Genomic DNA, 15,988 nt, shown 5'->3' on the forward strand with positions numbered 1-15,988 from the left:
AGCCGGTCTTCGTGAAGGTCGAGAATCTGGCGCCGGGAACCTGCGGTCACACTCTGACGGTCAAGGTCCTGACATCGAATACTGTCCTTAAGAAGGGGAGAGCGGCCTCCGCTAATCTGCGCCAGACCAAAATCGCTGAGTGCCTCGTCGGTGATGAGACCGGCTGCATCGTTTTCACCGCTCGAAATGAACAGGGTTCGATTCTATATCTCGATCTTTATTTTCTTTTTAATTCTTTTGTATTAATATTGGATTAATATAGGTTGTTTAGCACTAGTTGAATCTGCGGACCTTGGGTTTTAATGCTTTACTGATCTTATTTTTTTAATTAACTTATGGTTGGTGAAGTATGGAATTAGTGTTTGTGATGTTAGTTAAGTTTGCTGATTAGGTAGTTACGTAAGGTTTGCATGAATTGATTTCAAATTAATTAGCTAATGTCGGGCTTCATTTGAATCTTAATAATGGATTAATGGCATTTTTGTGTGGATGCCTGAACCTCGTTTTGGTTAATGGTTAATGGCATTCTGGGTGGATGCCTGACCTTTTTTTTATTCGAGTTTCCTTTAGCATAAGCTGAAACTGCACAACTTGGTTTTTAATGTTTTATTACTGTAAGTGGCTGATTAAAATGTTAACATATTTAGGGCGTTTTTTGCAATGCTTTTGATGGTTGTTTTGGATCGCTTTTGATGAGTGCTTCTCCGCTTTCATGGCAAAACAGCATTTTCCATAAAAGTTTGGTGTTTGGTGTTTGGTGATGAATTCAAAAAACAGCTGTTACCATAAAGTTATAAACACAATCCAAAACGTTTTATGTTTGGATATCCCAATCTTAGCCATAAAAGGAGAAGCCCCCTCAGATGATCTTTTTTTTTCCCCTCTCTTGCCATCTTTCCCAACTCTAAATTTGACTGAATTTCTTCTCCTTATTTCGCTCAGTGGATCTTATGGGAACTTTCTCTTTCCCACATGTATTGCTATCCGAACTTTTCAAACAACTATATCTAGTACTATTATTTAAGAAAAGCCACACTTTTGGTTCTACCCTTATGTGTGTCAATATTTCAAAAAATTCAAGTTATGTCCTCAACAAATTATTGTTCATTGAAACTAATTAGAAGCACAAAATTGGAAAGATCTAAAAGCTCTCTAACTACCATCCACCACTTAATAACTTTCCCTCCTTCCCACATTTTATAATAGTAAGATACTTTATATCATTTTTTAATAATTTTTTTAAAAATATATTCATATTATCATTGACTATTAAGATGCTTAAAAACATAGTTTTACGCACAAGTTTACTATATAATGCATGCATCGTGTGCACCGGAGACATTGTTTTAAAAAACCTCCGCCTAGTCCGCCTAGGCGTACGCCTAGGCCTAGGCGGTACTTAGGCCGGCTAACTAGCGCCTAGGTCGTACATAGGATGCCCATCTAGATTTTGACAGTGTTTAGGAGAGCATTATCTGCTTACGTGGACTGCACGCTTTAGGCCTTGATCGTGATTTTCTGTGTTGCAGCCTCCACGTCCTCAAACATTCTTTAAACTCCTTTAACTTTTAAATATAAACACCTCCACTACCTCCTCCAACCTTCAGCAAAACCTCCTCGACCATAACTTAAATGAAGTAAAAAATTCCACCTAGACATTAGTCCAACACCTAAGCTTTCTATAACATTGATATTTACTATCAAGTATTATAATTAAAAAATAAAAATAGAAAACCTCCTAGGCTCTAGGTGTCGAGTCCAATGCCTAAACATCCTAGCACTTTCTATAGCATTGTTAGTTATTATTTTGGCTATTTAGTATTTAAGTATAGTTTATTATGGATCTAAGATTACTATCTTTTGTTGGACAATTTTATATGAATTTAATATATATTTTTATCAATTATTATAATTAAATAATAAATAATTTAAAACATAGCCGAACGCCTAGGCGCCACCTAGGCATACGCCTAGGCGTCTAGGCGCTGGCTCAAACGTCTAGTCCGTCTAGCGCTTTCTGTAATATTGACCGGAGAACTAGTTTAATTATAAATTTTTTTTATATGCTCATAATTTAAAAAGGTGTTATATGTTGATGCACCTCTTGTGCCATGGGGTATAGCTGCTAATCACCCCTATTCTATTTTATTAGCACATACATCCCTTAACCCTCTTGGCAATTTGTTTTTTCCTCTTTAGTTTCTAAAGTCCATTGGGAATCTCATGGGAATGTTCTTGACAAATATCTAACTCTAGCATTCACATGATTCCCACAAGAGTTCAAAACTAATGTAAACCATGTCATCACCTGGACTGAGGGGTATATATGCCAATAAAAGAACGAGGAGTGATAAGTAGGTACACCCCTGTAGCATATGAGATGCATCTACAAATTACCAAATATCTTATCTGTATAAAGCTTATTTTTAAGAGGTACTTTTGGTTAAATCCTGTAGAAATCTACATATCTATAGCAAAAATGTGCCCTTTATTAGGTTTATCAAAAGTTAATTTCTTGTTAATATCTTAATAAAAAATCGTGTAGTCCTTAAATGATGTAGCTGAAGTAGTGATTTACATCAGTTATACCAACAATGCTATTGTGTAGCTTCAGTTGCTGTGTGTGGAAGACATCTCAGTGACCTCACAGACCAAACACCAGAAGACTTTTTAGTCATGTCTTGTAGTTGGAGTTACAATATGTCCAGCTTTTTGTTAAAAGTAACAAGGTTTATGTATCACTGAAATGCATGTGCTCTAAATGAAAATGTCAGGCACCCTACGGCAAAATTCCAGTGTGAGGCAAAATGCCAATTGACAAATCATTTTATCCAAAGTTTTGACTAAATGTTAATTAATGCTATAATATTTAATAATATGTAGTATTATTATTTTCTGTTCTTTTGCAAATTGTGTCCGATAAGACAACGCTTTTAAATTTATTCTTTGTTTTTGCTTGTTTAGTTAAAAATTGTTCGTTTGGCTAGAACCACGTTAGCCTCATTAGGGATTTACAGTGCTAAATATTTACTTTTTTCTTATTAGCAGATTAAGCAACTGTCCCCTCTTTCCTTGTCTATCTTTGTGACTTTTAATCAGTTGTAATAACAAATTTTGAGAAATTGGTATCAGGTTCTGATGTTAGTGTATCAGAAGGTTTTGCTTCAATTTTTGGATCTGTGGTTACTATACATTACATATACTTATGCACTGTTATGTGTCTGTATGTGTATGCATACCTACATCCATATGTGTGTGTGTGCATGTGCGAGTATGCGCGCGCGCGATACATGCACATATCCATTTTTTTACTTATCATGACTTTTTTTTGCCATATTTCCATAAGTTATATTTAATCAACTTTAGCTAGTATGTTTGGCTGAACCTAAGCTGATAAAGTTTGGAACTCATACTTCCAGCCAATATGAGACTAAAATTTGAAGCAACATCTTGAAGTGATACTTTCCAGAAGTACCTCATTCCTTGGTAATATCTGAGAGAAATAGAAAGGGTTGGCCTACTTACACCCTCCTCCCCCCTTATATCTTATTACTTTCATCTATCTTTTTCCTCTTGGGGAAAGTAACATCATGATTCTAACCAAGCTTTCTGCATGTTTTAAATCTGTACACATGTGAGATAGTCTAATCATAATATCCCTTTATTTTTATTCAAACAAGACATAATGATTTAGAAATTTTATAAGTTTTATTGAGTCTTTATAGATTTTGATGTCTTGTATGGTTGTTGCAGTGTGAGAGAAATGATGGAAAATCATCCATTGTTTTGCTTGTAATGTTACATTAGGTATTTACTGATCTACTAACAGCTAAGCTGAGTTGCTACTTTTCTTATTGAGACCATGTAAATGCTTAATGCGACTGAAGTATTAAACAAGAATGTTAGATCTGCCCACTTGCTAGTATGATTGGATGTATAATTATCAAATTTACAGCATTGCTTGTTTAATGTCATATTTTGAATTTGAAACTGAAGAAGTGTAATGTTTATCTGTGAACAAAATAAATATCTTAATTATTCAGTAGGAGATTTTAGGTTTTGAACATCATATCAGGAGGAGTTCTTGGGGCATGTTACATGCTTGAGAACAGACCAAAGAAATATAAAATTAAAACCTTTTGTAAGCAATAGGCATAATTATTTTATTTTTTTCTGGTAAGCAATAGGCATAATCAAAAGTAACATAAATTTTTTTTCTTAATAATTTTCCAAATCATAGTTGTGGTATTTCCCGTCAATGTCACCGTTTGTTTTTGGGTAAATGTTAATGATCTCAACCTTCATTGTTTAGCCTCAAGACGCAAGGTCTGCAATAGCATGTGATGTCTAATATGCATGTGATGTCTAATATGCCCTAATATGCGTCATATCTGTATCCTTTTATGCAAACGCAAGTAGTAGTAATCTAGATCCATATTCTTTAATATCCTTCATTCATATATCTGCTTATATTGTGTTATCAGCTCTCATTCTGTTTAATATTGTGGTATCCAATCTGTCTAAAATACTAAACAATTGCTTGATCAATATTTGGATTTGTAGCTTTCTATTACTACTGATACCTTGCTTTGTTATTGAATATGGATTTACAAGTTGATTATCAGTCATGTGGTTGAAGTAGGTGTTTCTTAATGCTAAACTGCTACTTTATCCAGGTTTTTCCTATTTATTATTAATATGACAAAATACTAACTGTGCATTGTTTTTTCCCCATATACAAACTAGGTGGGTTCTGTGTAAGGGCAAAGTATATTGCAGGATAAATTTACAGTTCCATCCTAGTTTACATTTCAGCTGCATTATAAGTGGATAATTTAGTTCGGTCACTGAAACCTAGTATAGGTGATAGACGACCTAATATTATCCAGCATGTGAGCCCGCATTTATTTTATTCCAGATGGATTTATTATCACGGAAACCATGAGAAATTTCTCATTTCCTTCGTGTTTCAAAATTTGATGGTACATGTTGTATACTAGGACTGCTGGGATATTCGCTTTTTTTCTTTTCTAGCTGTTCTAATTGCTGGTTGGTTGTCAACCTAATGTCAACTCTACCTTTTGATCTTTGTTTGGAAACACATTAGCTGAACACTATCTTTATGTTCGTTTGCAAGAAGCTGGACGTGAACTATGATCTAATTGGTTTTTTTTAATCTTATGAAATGTTATGGAACATACTTGTCTTGAGCAAGCAACTAATAATTATCTTCTTTGTTGGTAGAATTTTAAAGATGACTTATGTATTTTGTTGATAATTTGTAGCTCACTGTATTATATTGATATGATGATGTGTCACTGAATTTGCGAGCTTGCCTAGAGAAGTGTTGATTATATGGCCCTATTCTTTTGACAGTTGATATGATGAAACCCGGTGTCACTGTGATCCTCCGCAATGCAAAGATTGATATGTTCAAGGGGTCAATGAGGCTGGCAGTTGACAAATGGGGTCGAGTTGAGGTCACTGAACCTGCTAGTTTTACGGTTAAGGACGATAACAACTTGTCACTGGTGGAGTATGAACTTGTTACTATGCCACAGACTGAATAGGAGCTTAATGCAGATAATCACTTGGTTTTGGAGGAAGAATTTGGGAAACCTCTTCTAAGTAGTTTCTTTCGTCTCACTTCATTGGACAAAGGGTGGAAGTATTTACGTGAAACAGGTTGAAGCCAAACAAAATCTCACTGAAGCTAGTTTTATGCTTTTGTTTCGTTTATGTTATCTGATGGTCTCAATTAACCAACTGATAATGCGCAACTCAAGTGTGTTTTAGTGGATATAATGTGCGTGTGAACTTGGTAAGCACCTAAGTATAATAAGAATAGCTGTGGTTATATATCAACTTTTCTTATATACCTCATCTCCATTACAATTGGTTATAGTTTCTCTGCTTATTTAGTCTGATTAGACAGCCTAATTATGACTGTTAAGCGACAGAAGATCTTCATCATTGCTGAGAATGCGTTGGCATGGTCATAGTTGTGGATGCTATGTTTTGATGCTTTCTCAAACTTGTGTATAAATGCATTTCCCGCATTGTATGTTGTGTTTTGAGGTTGGTTCTCAGGGCCGTTTGCCTACGGCATTTTGATGTAAGAACCCTATTTGTAGTTTAGTCCGAGTTTTACTGATCTTTGAAGTAGATGCCCGATTTGACAGCAGATCTTTAAACCGTTCATCAATTTTGCTTTGGATAACTGTTTGAATAATGTTACAAATATCACTTCAATTGTTTCCGATGCCAAGTAGGAGTTGGATTTTTTTTTTAATCACTGATGAGCGGAAAAGAGGAAGATGAATAAGGAAAAGAGCAAGAAGGGGTCTTTGAAAGTCATTTAGGTCGTGCTGATTGTCGCCTGTGCGAGAACTCTGAGCATGATCGGTGAAGAGAGCCGCTGGTTTGCGCAATGCAGAAATAACCCGCAATGGGGAAATATTTCAAGGAGGCACCTTGAGGCCTACAAAACATTCAAGGCACCTTGACTCCTAAAAGTCGGTCGATTTCAGCAGCTACGCGGAGGCATAAATTAACAATTAGTTGTTGATCCGCTTCTGAAGGTGAAGCTATATTGGAGATTTGGCCTCTAGAAGTAGGAATCCTCAAATATTTACAGCCAAGAGGGTCCTTTTCTGGGGAGGTTTTTGCGGGGGGATCCATGAAAACAAATCTCTCTTTTCCTTCTGTGAAACCTTAATTAAAAGAAGATGATGATGGTAGTTGAAAAGATTAGTTACATCCACAAATCAAGTATAGCAGTTGAAAAGGCGCATCCTACATTCTTTGATTCTTTTGAAAAGTAGAAAATTGATAACGTCTCAGAACTACGAGCTCGCGGTTCTCTTAGCTGTGACCAAGATGGCGTTGATCTGTTGGAGAGACTATTTGCTAATATCCGAAGTAAAAAGGTGATAAATTTGCAACGTGACAGTATTACAAAACTGAAGCTTTCTAGGAATATTTATAAATCTAATCGATACACACGGAAACACGTGAAAGCCAGTTTGATCAGAGCAAGTGAACAATTCGATACGCCGGAAGACTTTCCTCTCATGTAACTCCCATACCCACCGATACAACACAACTTAAATAATACAAATTTATAGGCAATAATCAAATTACTAACAGAAGCATGAAACTAAAATTAAAAGATAAACAAGGTTAATTAACAAGGGATCTGGTCTACAAAGCACTGGATGACTTTGACCGGCATCTTGATGAGATCAATCGCCAAATTGGTCAGCCCGGCAAAGCACACGCAGCACGGGCACAAACAACTCAAGATCGTCCTGCATTGTTCCATGACAGGACATTTAAAGATAATATTAAGAAAGCAAAAACCGAAACCAACAATAAAGAAAAGAGAAACATCACAAGATATTAGATCATAATTCACTTACCCTATGATCCAAACAACTGCGCCAACTAAGGACAGTACCAATGCGAGAATTGCAAAGGGAAGGCCAACCAAGAACCCCAATGGCCTGCAATCTCCCATCTGTCTCCTTTGCTTTTCTTCTGGCTTTATTTTTCTTGAAACAGGTAGGCTAGTTTTTTTTTCTTTTTTTTGCTCTGGTATTGTGAAAGGTAAATAGGATAGATTCCTGAAGCGTGAGAGAGAGAGAGAGGAGAGAGAGAGAGAGAGAGACGAATTGACACGAAAAGGAATAGGAGGGAGGTGAAGTTGTATTGAGTTGACGGGTCTGCCGATGAGCGGGATCAGGGATTGCATTGGAGAGCAGGGCAAATTGGGTATTAATTTATTTTAGTTGGTAGGCGAGGTAAGTAGTTTGGTTGACTGAGTTGGGGAATGAATAATTTCCGTGTTGGATGGCTATATGATAATAATAAGAATAATAATAATAATAATAATTATTGTAGGAAGCTACTGAGTACTTGGGGTAAATTATATACATTCTGTACACGTTTTCATGGCTAACCATTAGCCATCGAAGTCAACCGTTGCGAGAAAATAGCAGCTAAATACATTTGAAAAGTTATAATAACATATTCTTATGTAGCCGTAACCATTTTTTTATAGGAATTATTGGTAACAATGTCGAGGTTCTATATAATTCACTCCACATAAGAAAATGATAGCAAGACGATTTGTAAGCTCTCTGAGACTACAATACACAATATATTTCCTAGAATTCAAAAAGAAGCAAAATCCTATCTTTCCATGCAGTTGCCATGGACTTATATGATTTGAGTCATAATGTGGAAACTATTGTAGAGGGGAATAGACATCCTACCAGAACGCCCTGCATAGTGCGGGGGCATTCTGATGCAGGGCATTCTAATCCAAACATGGGCGTTGCATGAAAGGTGTTTTTGTAATTATTTTGAAACATGTGTGGTGCAGATTTTCCCACACAGGACTCTGTTTTGATAGGAATACCGCTCTTGTATGGGGTGTGTATTTAATTTGCTTGTTCATTCTTGCCCCACTCGTACGTAGTGAGACTTACAATTTTGAAATACTGTGAAATCTACTGTATTCTGTAAAGGAATTTTTTTTTAAACGAGATAATTTCATAAAAATATTTATCGTTTTTGACCTATACAAAAATATATATCAATCTCGATCTAGTTTCAACCACATCAGCTAAAACTAGGTCGATTTAAAAATGTCCTCTGAAAACTCTATGGTATTGTCAATCTCATAGAGTTTAATGATTGGATTTAACGACATGGGGTTGCCAACCCCATGCAGTTTAGCTCAAGTAAACTCCACGGGATTGCCAATCCCGTAGAGTTTATTTCTGTTGTAAATCTCTACGGGATTAGCAATCTCGTAGAGTTTGTTCTTGTAGAAAACTCTACGGAATTGAGAATCTCGTAGAGATATCCTTAGCACTAATCTCAGATTCCCAGCCTGAAGCTATACCCTGTTACACATTGTATTGACATTGAAAGCTAGTCACAATTCATAATATCATAAAAAACTAGAAAAATGTAAGAATACAATCATAATATCAGTACCTCCCTTATATCAATCCAACAACAAACCAAAAACACACAATCTAACATGTTCAAATCTCATATCATATATAATCCAAATACGAAAAAAGTCACATACATCCAAGCATGCCTCCCCTCATTCCTTTCCCTCCCTTACCTATACCCCGTCCCGAAGGCCATCCTTGACATCTAGCATGAGCCTCAATGATTTCATTATCTGGCTGTGTATGTAGCTATGTAGGTGGTCGTTATGCACGCGGATCCTCCTCCCCTGATTGAGCATGGTGAGAAGTACTAGCTCCGTCATCAATCGCATGGTGAGAAGTACCGGGTCTGTCATTACCTATAGTAGAAGATCTCGGCCTACATCTTCATCGCTCATACACTGCCATGTGTTGATATGTTTTATCCTCTTGCCCTTCATGATCGTCTACATGATTCCTATGGAAGACAACGACAATTGTTCTTCTAATCTTGTCGAACACCGATAACGATCTTGGATCATTAATCGCAATAATACTCATTTTATGCTCTTCAATATCATCAAATGCTAGTATCTACATTTTGGACAAATGATAGACAACTTATCAGATGTGAACATAATCATAAAACCCCCTTAATTGTGGATGATTACCAGAAAATTCACCTTAACTTTGGAAAATATTAGAAAACCTTTGATGGGGCATAAATATGTACCAAAAGTTGCAAGTGCACAACTAATCAAGTTATAATATAAAAAGTTATCGATCTCACGAGGAAGGTGTTTGTAGGAGAAAATTAGATTTAGTTCTTATGTTGTGTGCGTGACAATTAGGAGTGATGATATATGTGATTGTGGAGAGATACGAGAAGTGAGAGTGATTATATGTAAATAAGCATAAAAGGTGATTGAGAGTGGATGTGATAAAGAATAAATAAAATATTAAGGAAAAAATAAAGAAAATAAAAATCAAGAAACAAATAAGAGAAAATCAAGAACTAAGGAAAGATCAAGAAAGAAAAGATGGAGTATTCAATTAAAGATACGAGGAATCTAGAATTGAATCAACTAGCTAATCTTAATTATAAAATACGAACTATTATCTTTTTATCATATTTCACTTTAGATTGATTAAGCATAGACTATCAAACAATTTAAGGAAAGTATAACCTATCAAATTATCATCTAAGTAAAATTAAGATTCATGACAAGAATAATAACAAGATAGTAATTCTAGAATTCATAAGCATAATCTATCAAATCACTCAAGATAAGCATAGATTATCAAATTCTTCTTGTAATTCTAGAATTCATAAGCATAATCTATCAAATCACTCAAGATAAGCATAGATTATCAAATTCTTCTTCTACCAATTAGTTCTCTAGTTGATTGATAAGCATAGATTATCAAATTCTTCTTCTACCAATTAGTTCTCTAGTTGATTATCCTATACATGATTATGTTAAGTACAAGAGAATAATTCACATAATATAATGGAAATTAGACTAGTTTCATACAATTCTAAAATTCCTACAAGAGTTAGTTTCACATCTTAAGAAATAAAAGCAAGAAATGACATAAAAGAATAAGAACTAATTACAAATAAGAGAAATAAAAATAAGAAAATTTACACTATGAACAAGAAATAAATCTAACTAAAAAGAAATAAAAATGTAAGAAAATAAATCTACTCTATAAATTAAAATGAAAAACTAAGCTACAAAATAAATTACAAAAACTAAGCTATAAAATAAATTGCAATAACTAAGCTATAAAATAAATTGTAAGAATTAAATACGAGAAAATAAAGACATGAAAGTAAATCTACACTACAAAACATTAATGTAAATCTAAACTACTAAGAAATAAGAAAATAAATAAAATAGAAAATAAAAAAACAAACCTCCAAATTGATCTTCATCTTCATCTTCATCATCCAACTAAGAGAAGAAAAATATGAAGTGGCAAAAAAATTTATTTTATTAATTGTAACAGAAAGTTATAAATTTGGAAGGTGTTCTCAATTAAGCGTAACACTCCTCTCCAAATGGAGTTACAAAATTTTTCACACCTCTAACTCCTCACTTTCTACCCCTATTTATAGTAAACATCAATGAATATGAGCATTTGGATCGAATTCTTATCCAAAACCCTTGAATTTTAGCCATAGGATTGTAACAGAACGGAGGCATCGATGGCGGCATCGATGGCGGCATCGATGCTGGCATCTATGCTGCCATGGATGCTAAATTCCTCCTTTCGGATTGGGAGATATGCAATTTTTATATATTATATGTTAAATCCCGCCTTCCGGATTGGGAGATATCGTTGTTTCTTTGCCACCAACCATCTTGAATATAATTTCTCTTCATATTGGATTTTTGATTTTCTCCGGCTTCTATAAAATGTTACAAAATAAGGAAGTTGGAGTCTTTTGGGCTTTTATTCATTATTTCTTCATTAACCTACAATTAAAGATAAAAATAATTATTAGTGGTATATTTATTTATATAAAATAGATAATGAGTATATAAAATCATAATAAAAATATAATTATCAAATATCCCCACACCTAAACTTTTGCTAGTCCTCTAGCAAAGAAAGAAATTAAAAATCCTAACTCACTTTCGTAGGAATCGCAGTTGTATTTAGCATATACAATAAGCCTTAAAACCCCTAGGTTACCCTAGAGAACGAGTTGTAGTCTCATGAGGGTTTGCAGTGAATATACCCACAAATTTTAGTCAACTTGCCAATTTAAAGAGGTCAGTAAATAACTAAAATTACTTGATAAATTTAGACAATCTAATTAAGTCAACTTGCCAATTTAAAGAGGTCAGTAAATAACTAAAATTACTTGATAAATTTAGACAATCTAATTAAAGCTAGTTATTACTCAAGAAAAGTCAGTAAATAACTAAAATTACTTGATAAATTTAGACAATCTAATTAAAGCTAGTTATTACTCAAGAAAATGTTTTTATATATAACTCCAAAGTGAATTTCCTAGAAAATATTCTCATTATGACAATACAAAACCAAGTCAAACTTAGAAATTTAATTAAAAGTTTTGAAAAGAACATACTAACTCTTTGTTTTAAAAAAAATTCAAATCTCTTGATCAAAAATATTTTTTCAAGACCATATATACAAATATAAAACATTTGTTAATTTTTTTCAGCTCTTTCTTCCTTGGTGATTTTTTCTACTTTAACGGGATTTCTAAGGGACCATTTAAGGAGTTTTGGGCTAATGGATCCCAACCCAATTGGGCTTAGGCTATTAAGTATGGAAATACTCATTGGGCTTAATTACTCGTTCAACTTAGGCTTTATAAGATAGAATCGCATTGAATTTAAGAGTTTTTTTTTCTTTTTTTTTTGCCTATTTTCCGCACTCTTCTTTTGCAAGGTTAGTTTTACATGTATATATTCTGAAAAATATGCAAATCAAGACAACTTGAAAAATTATTTTCAACTCTAAGTTAAGCATGCAAAAATTTTATTATTTTAATTAAAAGTCTAAGCTAAGGTTTCAGTAAGGTATACTACTTTGAAAATTATTTCTTAAGAAATTTATTTAGAGTTATCATAAAAGGTAAACTTGAGTACATAACAAATTAGGGATTAGAAAATTTAAACTTTATCAAATGAATCAATTATTACTTAACTCTATCAATTGGCAAGTGACAATATTTTCTCATCATTTTTTTTAAGAAAGAAAGAAGTGTAAAAAAAGAAAAAAAATTATGAAAAAATACAACAAAAAGGTAAAATAAAGAGGAAGAAATAACTACTTTCCACCCCCACACCTAAATTTTACATTATCCTCAATGCAAACTCTATGATGCATAAAGTAATGCAGATAAAAAGTGAAGTACTTACATTTGGTCGGCTGACCTAGAGGATAAAAATCTGCAATTACATTTGGTCTGAGGAGGATGAAATAAAAAAAATTATTCTTTTTTTTCAAAATTTTCTCTTTTCTTTTTTTTCTTTTTTTATGCAACCGAATAAGAAACTCTCAAATGAGAGAAGAATAAATTCTTTTTATTATTATGAAATAAAACAAAACAAACAATGTAAAATGAAGGGTTCAACATGAAGAGCTTGTATTCTACATTGAACCCTACCTTATTGCTAAAAATTCTCTCCCGGATTTTAAATAAATTCACAATGATATGATCAATGATGTGTGTAAATTCCAAACATTCCATGGTGTTCAATGATTTTTGCGGCAATGTAAGGTAGGTATTATTGGTGTCATGCATTTTGAATTTCTTATTAAACTTAGACTTTTGATTTGTGAAGTTTTGTTTTCTAACAACCAATTCTTCTTTAACAACTTCCTCAACCCCAAGATTCATGGTTGAGGTTTGAAAATTTGGTTATTGTTTATTTTCCAAGAATCTAAGTTCATCAAGAAATATTTCTTCAAAAGTCAGTTCAAAGAAGAAAGTATTCAACACAGTTTCCTTATTCTCGAAGACCTGATCTGCTTTTTCTAATAACTCCAACTCCTCACCAAAAATTTTCTCAAAACTAAAATCAAACTTACTGGGTACATATACTAGTAACGATGCTAGTATTGATACTAGTATCGACACCCCAATCGATACTAGTATCGATACAGATATCGATACAAGAATTAACACTGCTATCGATACGCGTATTAATACTCTTATCGATACCTCTTTGATTCCCCTTCTTTTCACTAAAGTTCTTCATCTCTTTTGTGTGAGCTTCCATAGGCCTCTTATTCTTTAGTCTTTTATTTCCTACAAACTAAGATAAAAATACTTATCAACAGATATTTTATTCAAAATAAGATAGATAATGAGAGTATAAAAAGTGTAATAAAATATAATAATCATATGTGATGAAGGAAGATTTCTCTTCATCATGCTCCACCATCTTTATTTAGTTGTATCTTAAGAAGGCATCCATAAAGCTGAGAATTTCTCCATAAAGCTGAGAATTTCTATCCTGAGCTTCCTAAAAGTACCCTAATGACACTAGGAAGGAACCCTAGAGGGGGATGAATATGGTTTATGCTAATCTAATCCGATTTATGTCAATTTAAAACTAATTAACAACATATCCTAGAAAGAATGATATTCAACAAGATATGAGCAAGGATATATAAACTAACACAAGGGTAAAATAAACAATAAATAAAACAAGAGTGATAGTAATAAACAAGCAAACACATAATATGATCACGGAGTTCGGACCTTCTGTCCTACGTCTTTGCTCCCCACTCCCGAGGAGAAATCCACTATCACACCAGGTTTTCAACGATCACCCAAAAATGTTTACTCTACACAGTATCGGTTTTCAACACTCACCGATCAATGTTCACAATCTCTCATAACGTAACTACACTAACTACCACATCAAGTGTTGATTTCTAGCCCGTGTCTCCCTCAAGTATTAGGAATTACAACCTCTCTCTAGGCATTACCACCTACGCCAATCCTCTTGGGACAATCCCGTCTCTCACCATACACTCCTCTTGGTGTACTAGTATAATACAAAGTGAATCCTCACAATTAGGCTTAATACAATAATCGGTTTTCTAGTTCACCGAAAACTTTATAACTTACACACTTGCAATTACACTTCACACCCTCTAAGTGTTGGCCTAGCCCATGTCACCTTCCTCAAGTGTTTGGAATTACCACCTCTCACTAGGTTTTACTCCGACCCCACTCCTCTTGGAACCAACCCCGTCTCTCACCAATCACTTCTCTCGGTTTCCAAGTGTAATACAACGTGCAACTCACAATGAAGCTTGATACAACAAAATGTTCTCTAATATGGATGAGAACTCAATGTAAGCTCACACTCTAAGTCACAAAACCACAACCCAAATTATACTATGAATGTAAATACAATAAGCTCAATAGGTTGTGTGTGAAACAAAGAGTAAATCAAATCAAACTAAACTCAAATAAATTCTAGCTTATAGAAATAAAAATCAAACAAATAAAATAGCTAGATTGAGTTTAGGAAAACTTCTCTATATGATCAAGAAAGAGAGAGGGATAAGTTGAAGCTCAAACACCAAAGGATGATCTCTTCTTCATCTTGTGAAAATATCTTCACAAACTTAAAATAAACACTAAACAAACTTTAAACACCATTTAAACTTGTTTAAAAACTTTCTTCTTAGTGATTTTTGGTCTGAGGTATGAGGGATATTTATAGAGACCCCAAGACATAAGAAAATCAAAGCAAAAAGACCAAAAACCCAAAACTAGAACAAGCTAACAAAAAACTAGTCGTTACAGCATCTGTCGACTGACGGCTTTCATCAGTCGACTGACGGCTTTCATCAGTTGACTGATGAGCTGACCGTTAGAGGCGTTTTCCAGCTCATCAGTCGACTGACATACCTCATCAGTCGACTGGTCAGTCGATCAAAACAAAACAAAAACTTTTTTAAATTGTAGGCACTTTCTTCAGTTGACTGATCAGTCGACTGATTTCATCAGTCGACTGATAGCAGATATACAACTTGTTTAAAGCAGAAATCTAATTTTTAAACTAATTTTAAAAATAGCAAACAAATTCAGAAAATTATGAAACTTTGGGAAATGATTGTAAACATGATAATATACATGTTATAAAAACTGGTTTTCAAAAAACACTTCCCATTTGTAAAATATCATTATTTTGTAAATATGTCCAAAACATAAAAACATGAGATACTTGAATTTTGATGTTTTGACATAAACCAAGTTTTGAAACTTTGTAAAATAATTTTATAGACTTGATTAAAGATATAAACTATTATTATTAAGTCTATAAACCAAAAACTCAATATTATGCAAAAATAAACAATATGCATTTTAACAAAATGATAAATATGAAACATGTGTGTGTGTATATATATATATATATATATATATATATATATATATGTATATATATGTATATATATATATGTATATATATATGTATATATATATGTATATATATATGTATATATATGTATATATATATATGTATATATATATA

The 15,988-nt window shown here is 33.4% G+C and overlaps 2 protein-coding genes across 2 annotated transcripts in view; one reads left to right on the top strand and one right to left on the bottom strand.

Annotated features, from left to right (window-relative positions):
• LOC109834096 (uncharacterized protein At4g28440-like) overlaps nucleotides 1–5,876 on the top strand; it is a 9,296-nt gene extending 3,420 nt beyond the window's left edge. Inside the window, exons 2-3 of the mRNA XM_020402008.1 lie at nucleotides 1–195; nucleotides 5,377–5,876. Of these exons, the coding sequence (XP_020257597.1) occupies nucleotides 1–195; nucleotides 5,377–5,570 (389 nt within the window). The 3' untranslated portion in view covers nucleotides 5,571–5,876. The remainder of the gene's footprint in view (nucleotides 196–5,376) is intronic.
• LOC109842366 lies at nucleotides 6,960–7,748 on the bottom strand. The gene is made up of 2 exons (XM_020411255.1): nucleotides 7,422–7,748; nucleotides 6,960–7,310 (listed from the first exon to the last, which is right to left on the bottom strand). Exons 1-2 carry the CDS (start codon nucleotides 7,517–7,519, stop codon nucleotides 7,187–7,189), a joined length of 222 nt encoding a protein of 73 aa, XP_020266844.1. The 5' UTR covers nucleotides 7,520–7,748; the 3' UTR covers nucleotides 6,960–7,186.

Source organism: Asparagus officinalis, chromosome 1 (assembly GCF_001876935.1).
Source record: "Asparagus officinalis chromosome 1, Aspof.V1, whole genome shotgun sequence".
In the NCBI taxonomy this organism is placed as follows: Eukaryota; Viridiplantae; Streptophyta; class Magnoliopsida; order Asparagales; family Asparagaceae; genus Asparagus; species Asparagus officinalis.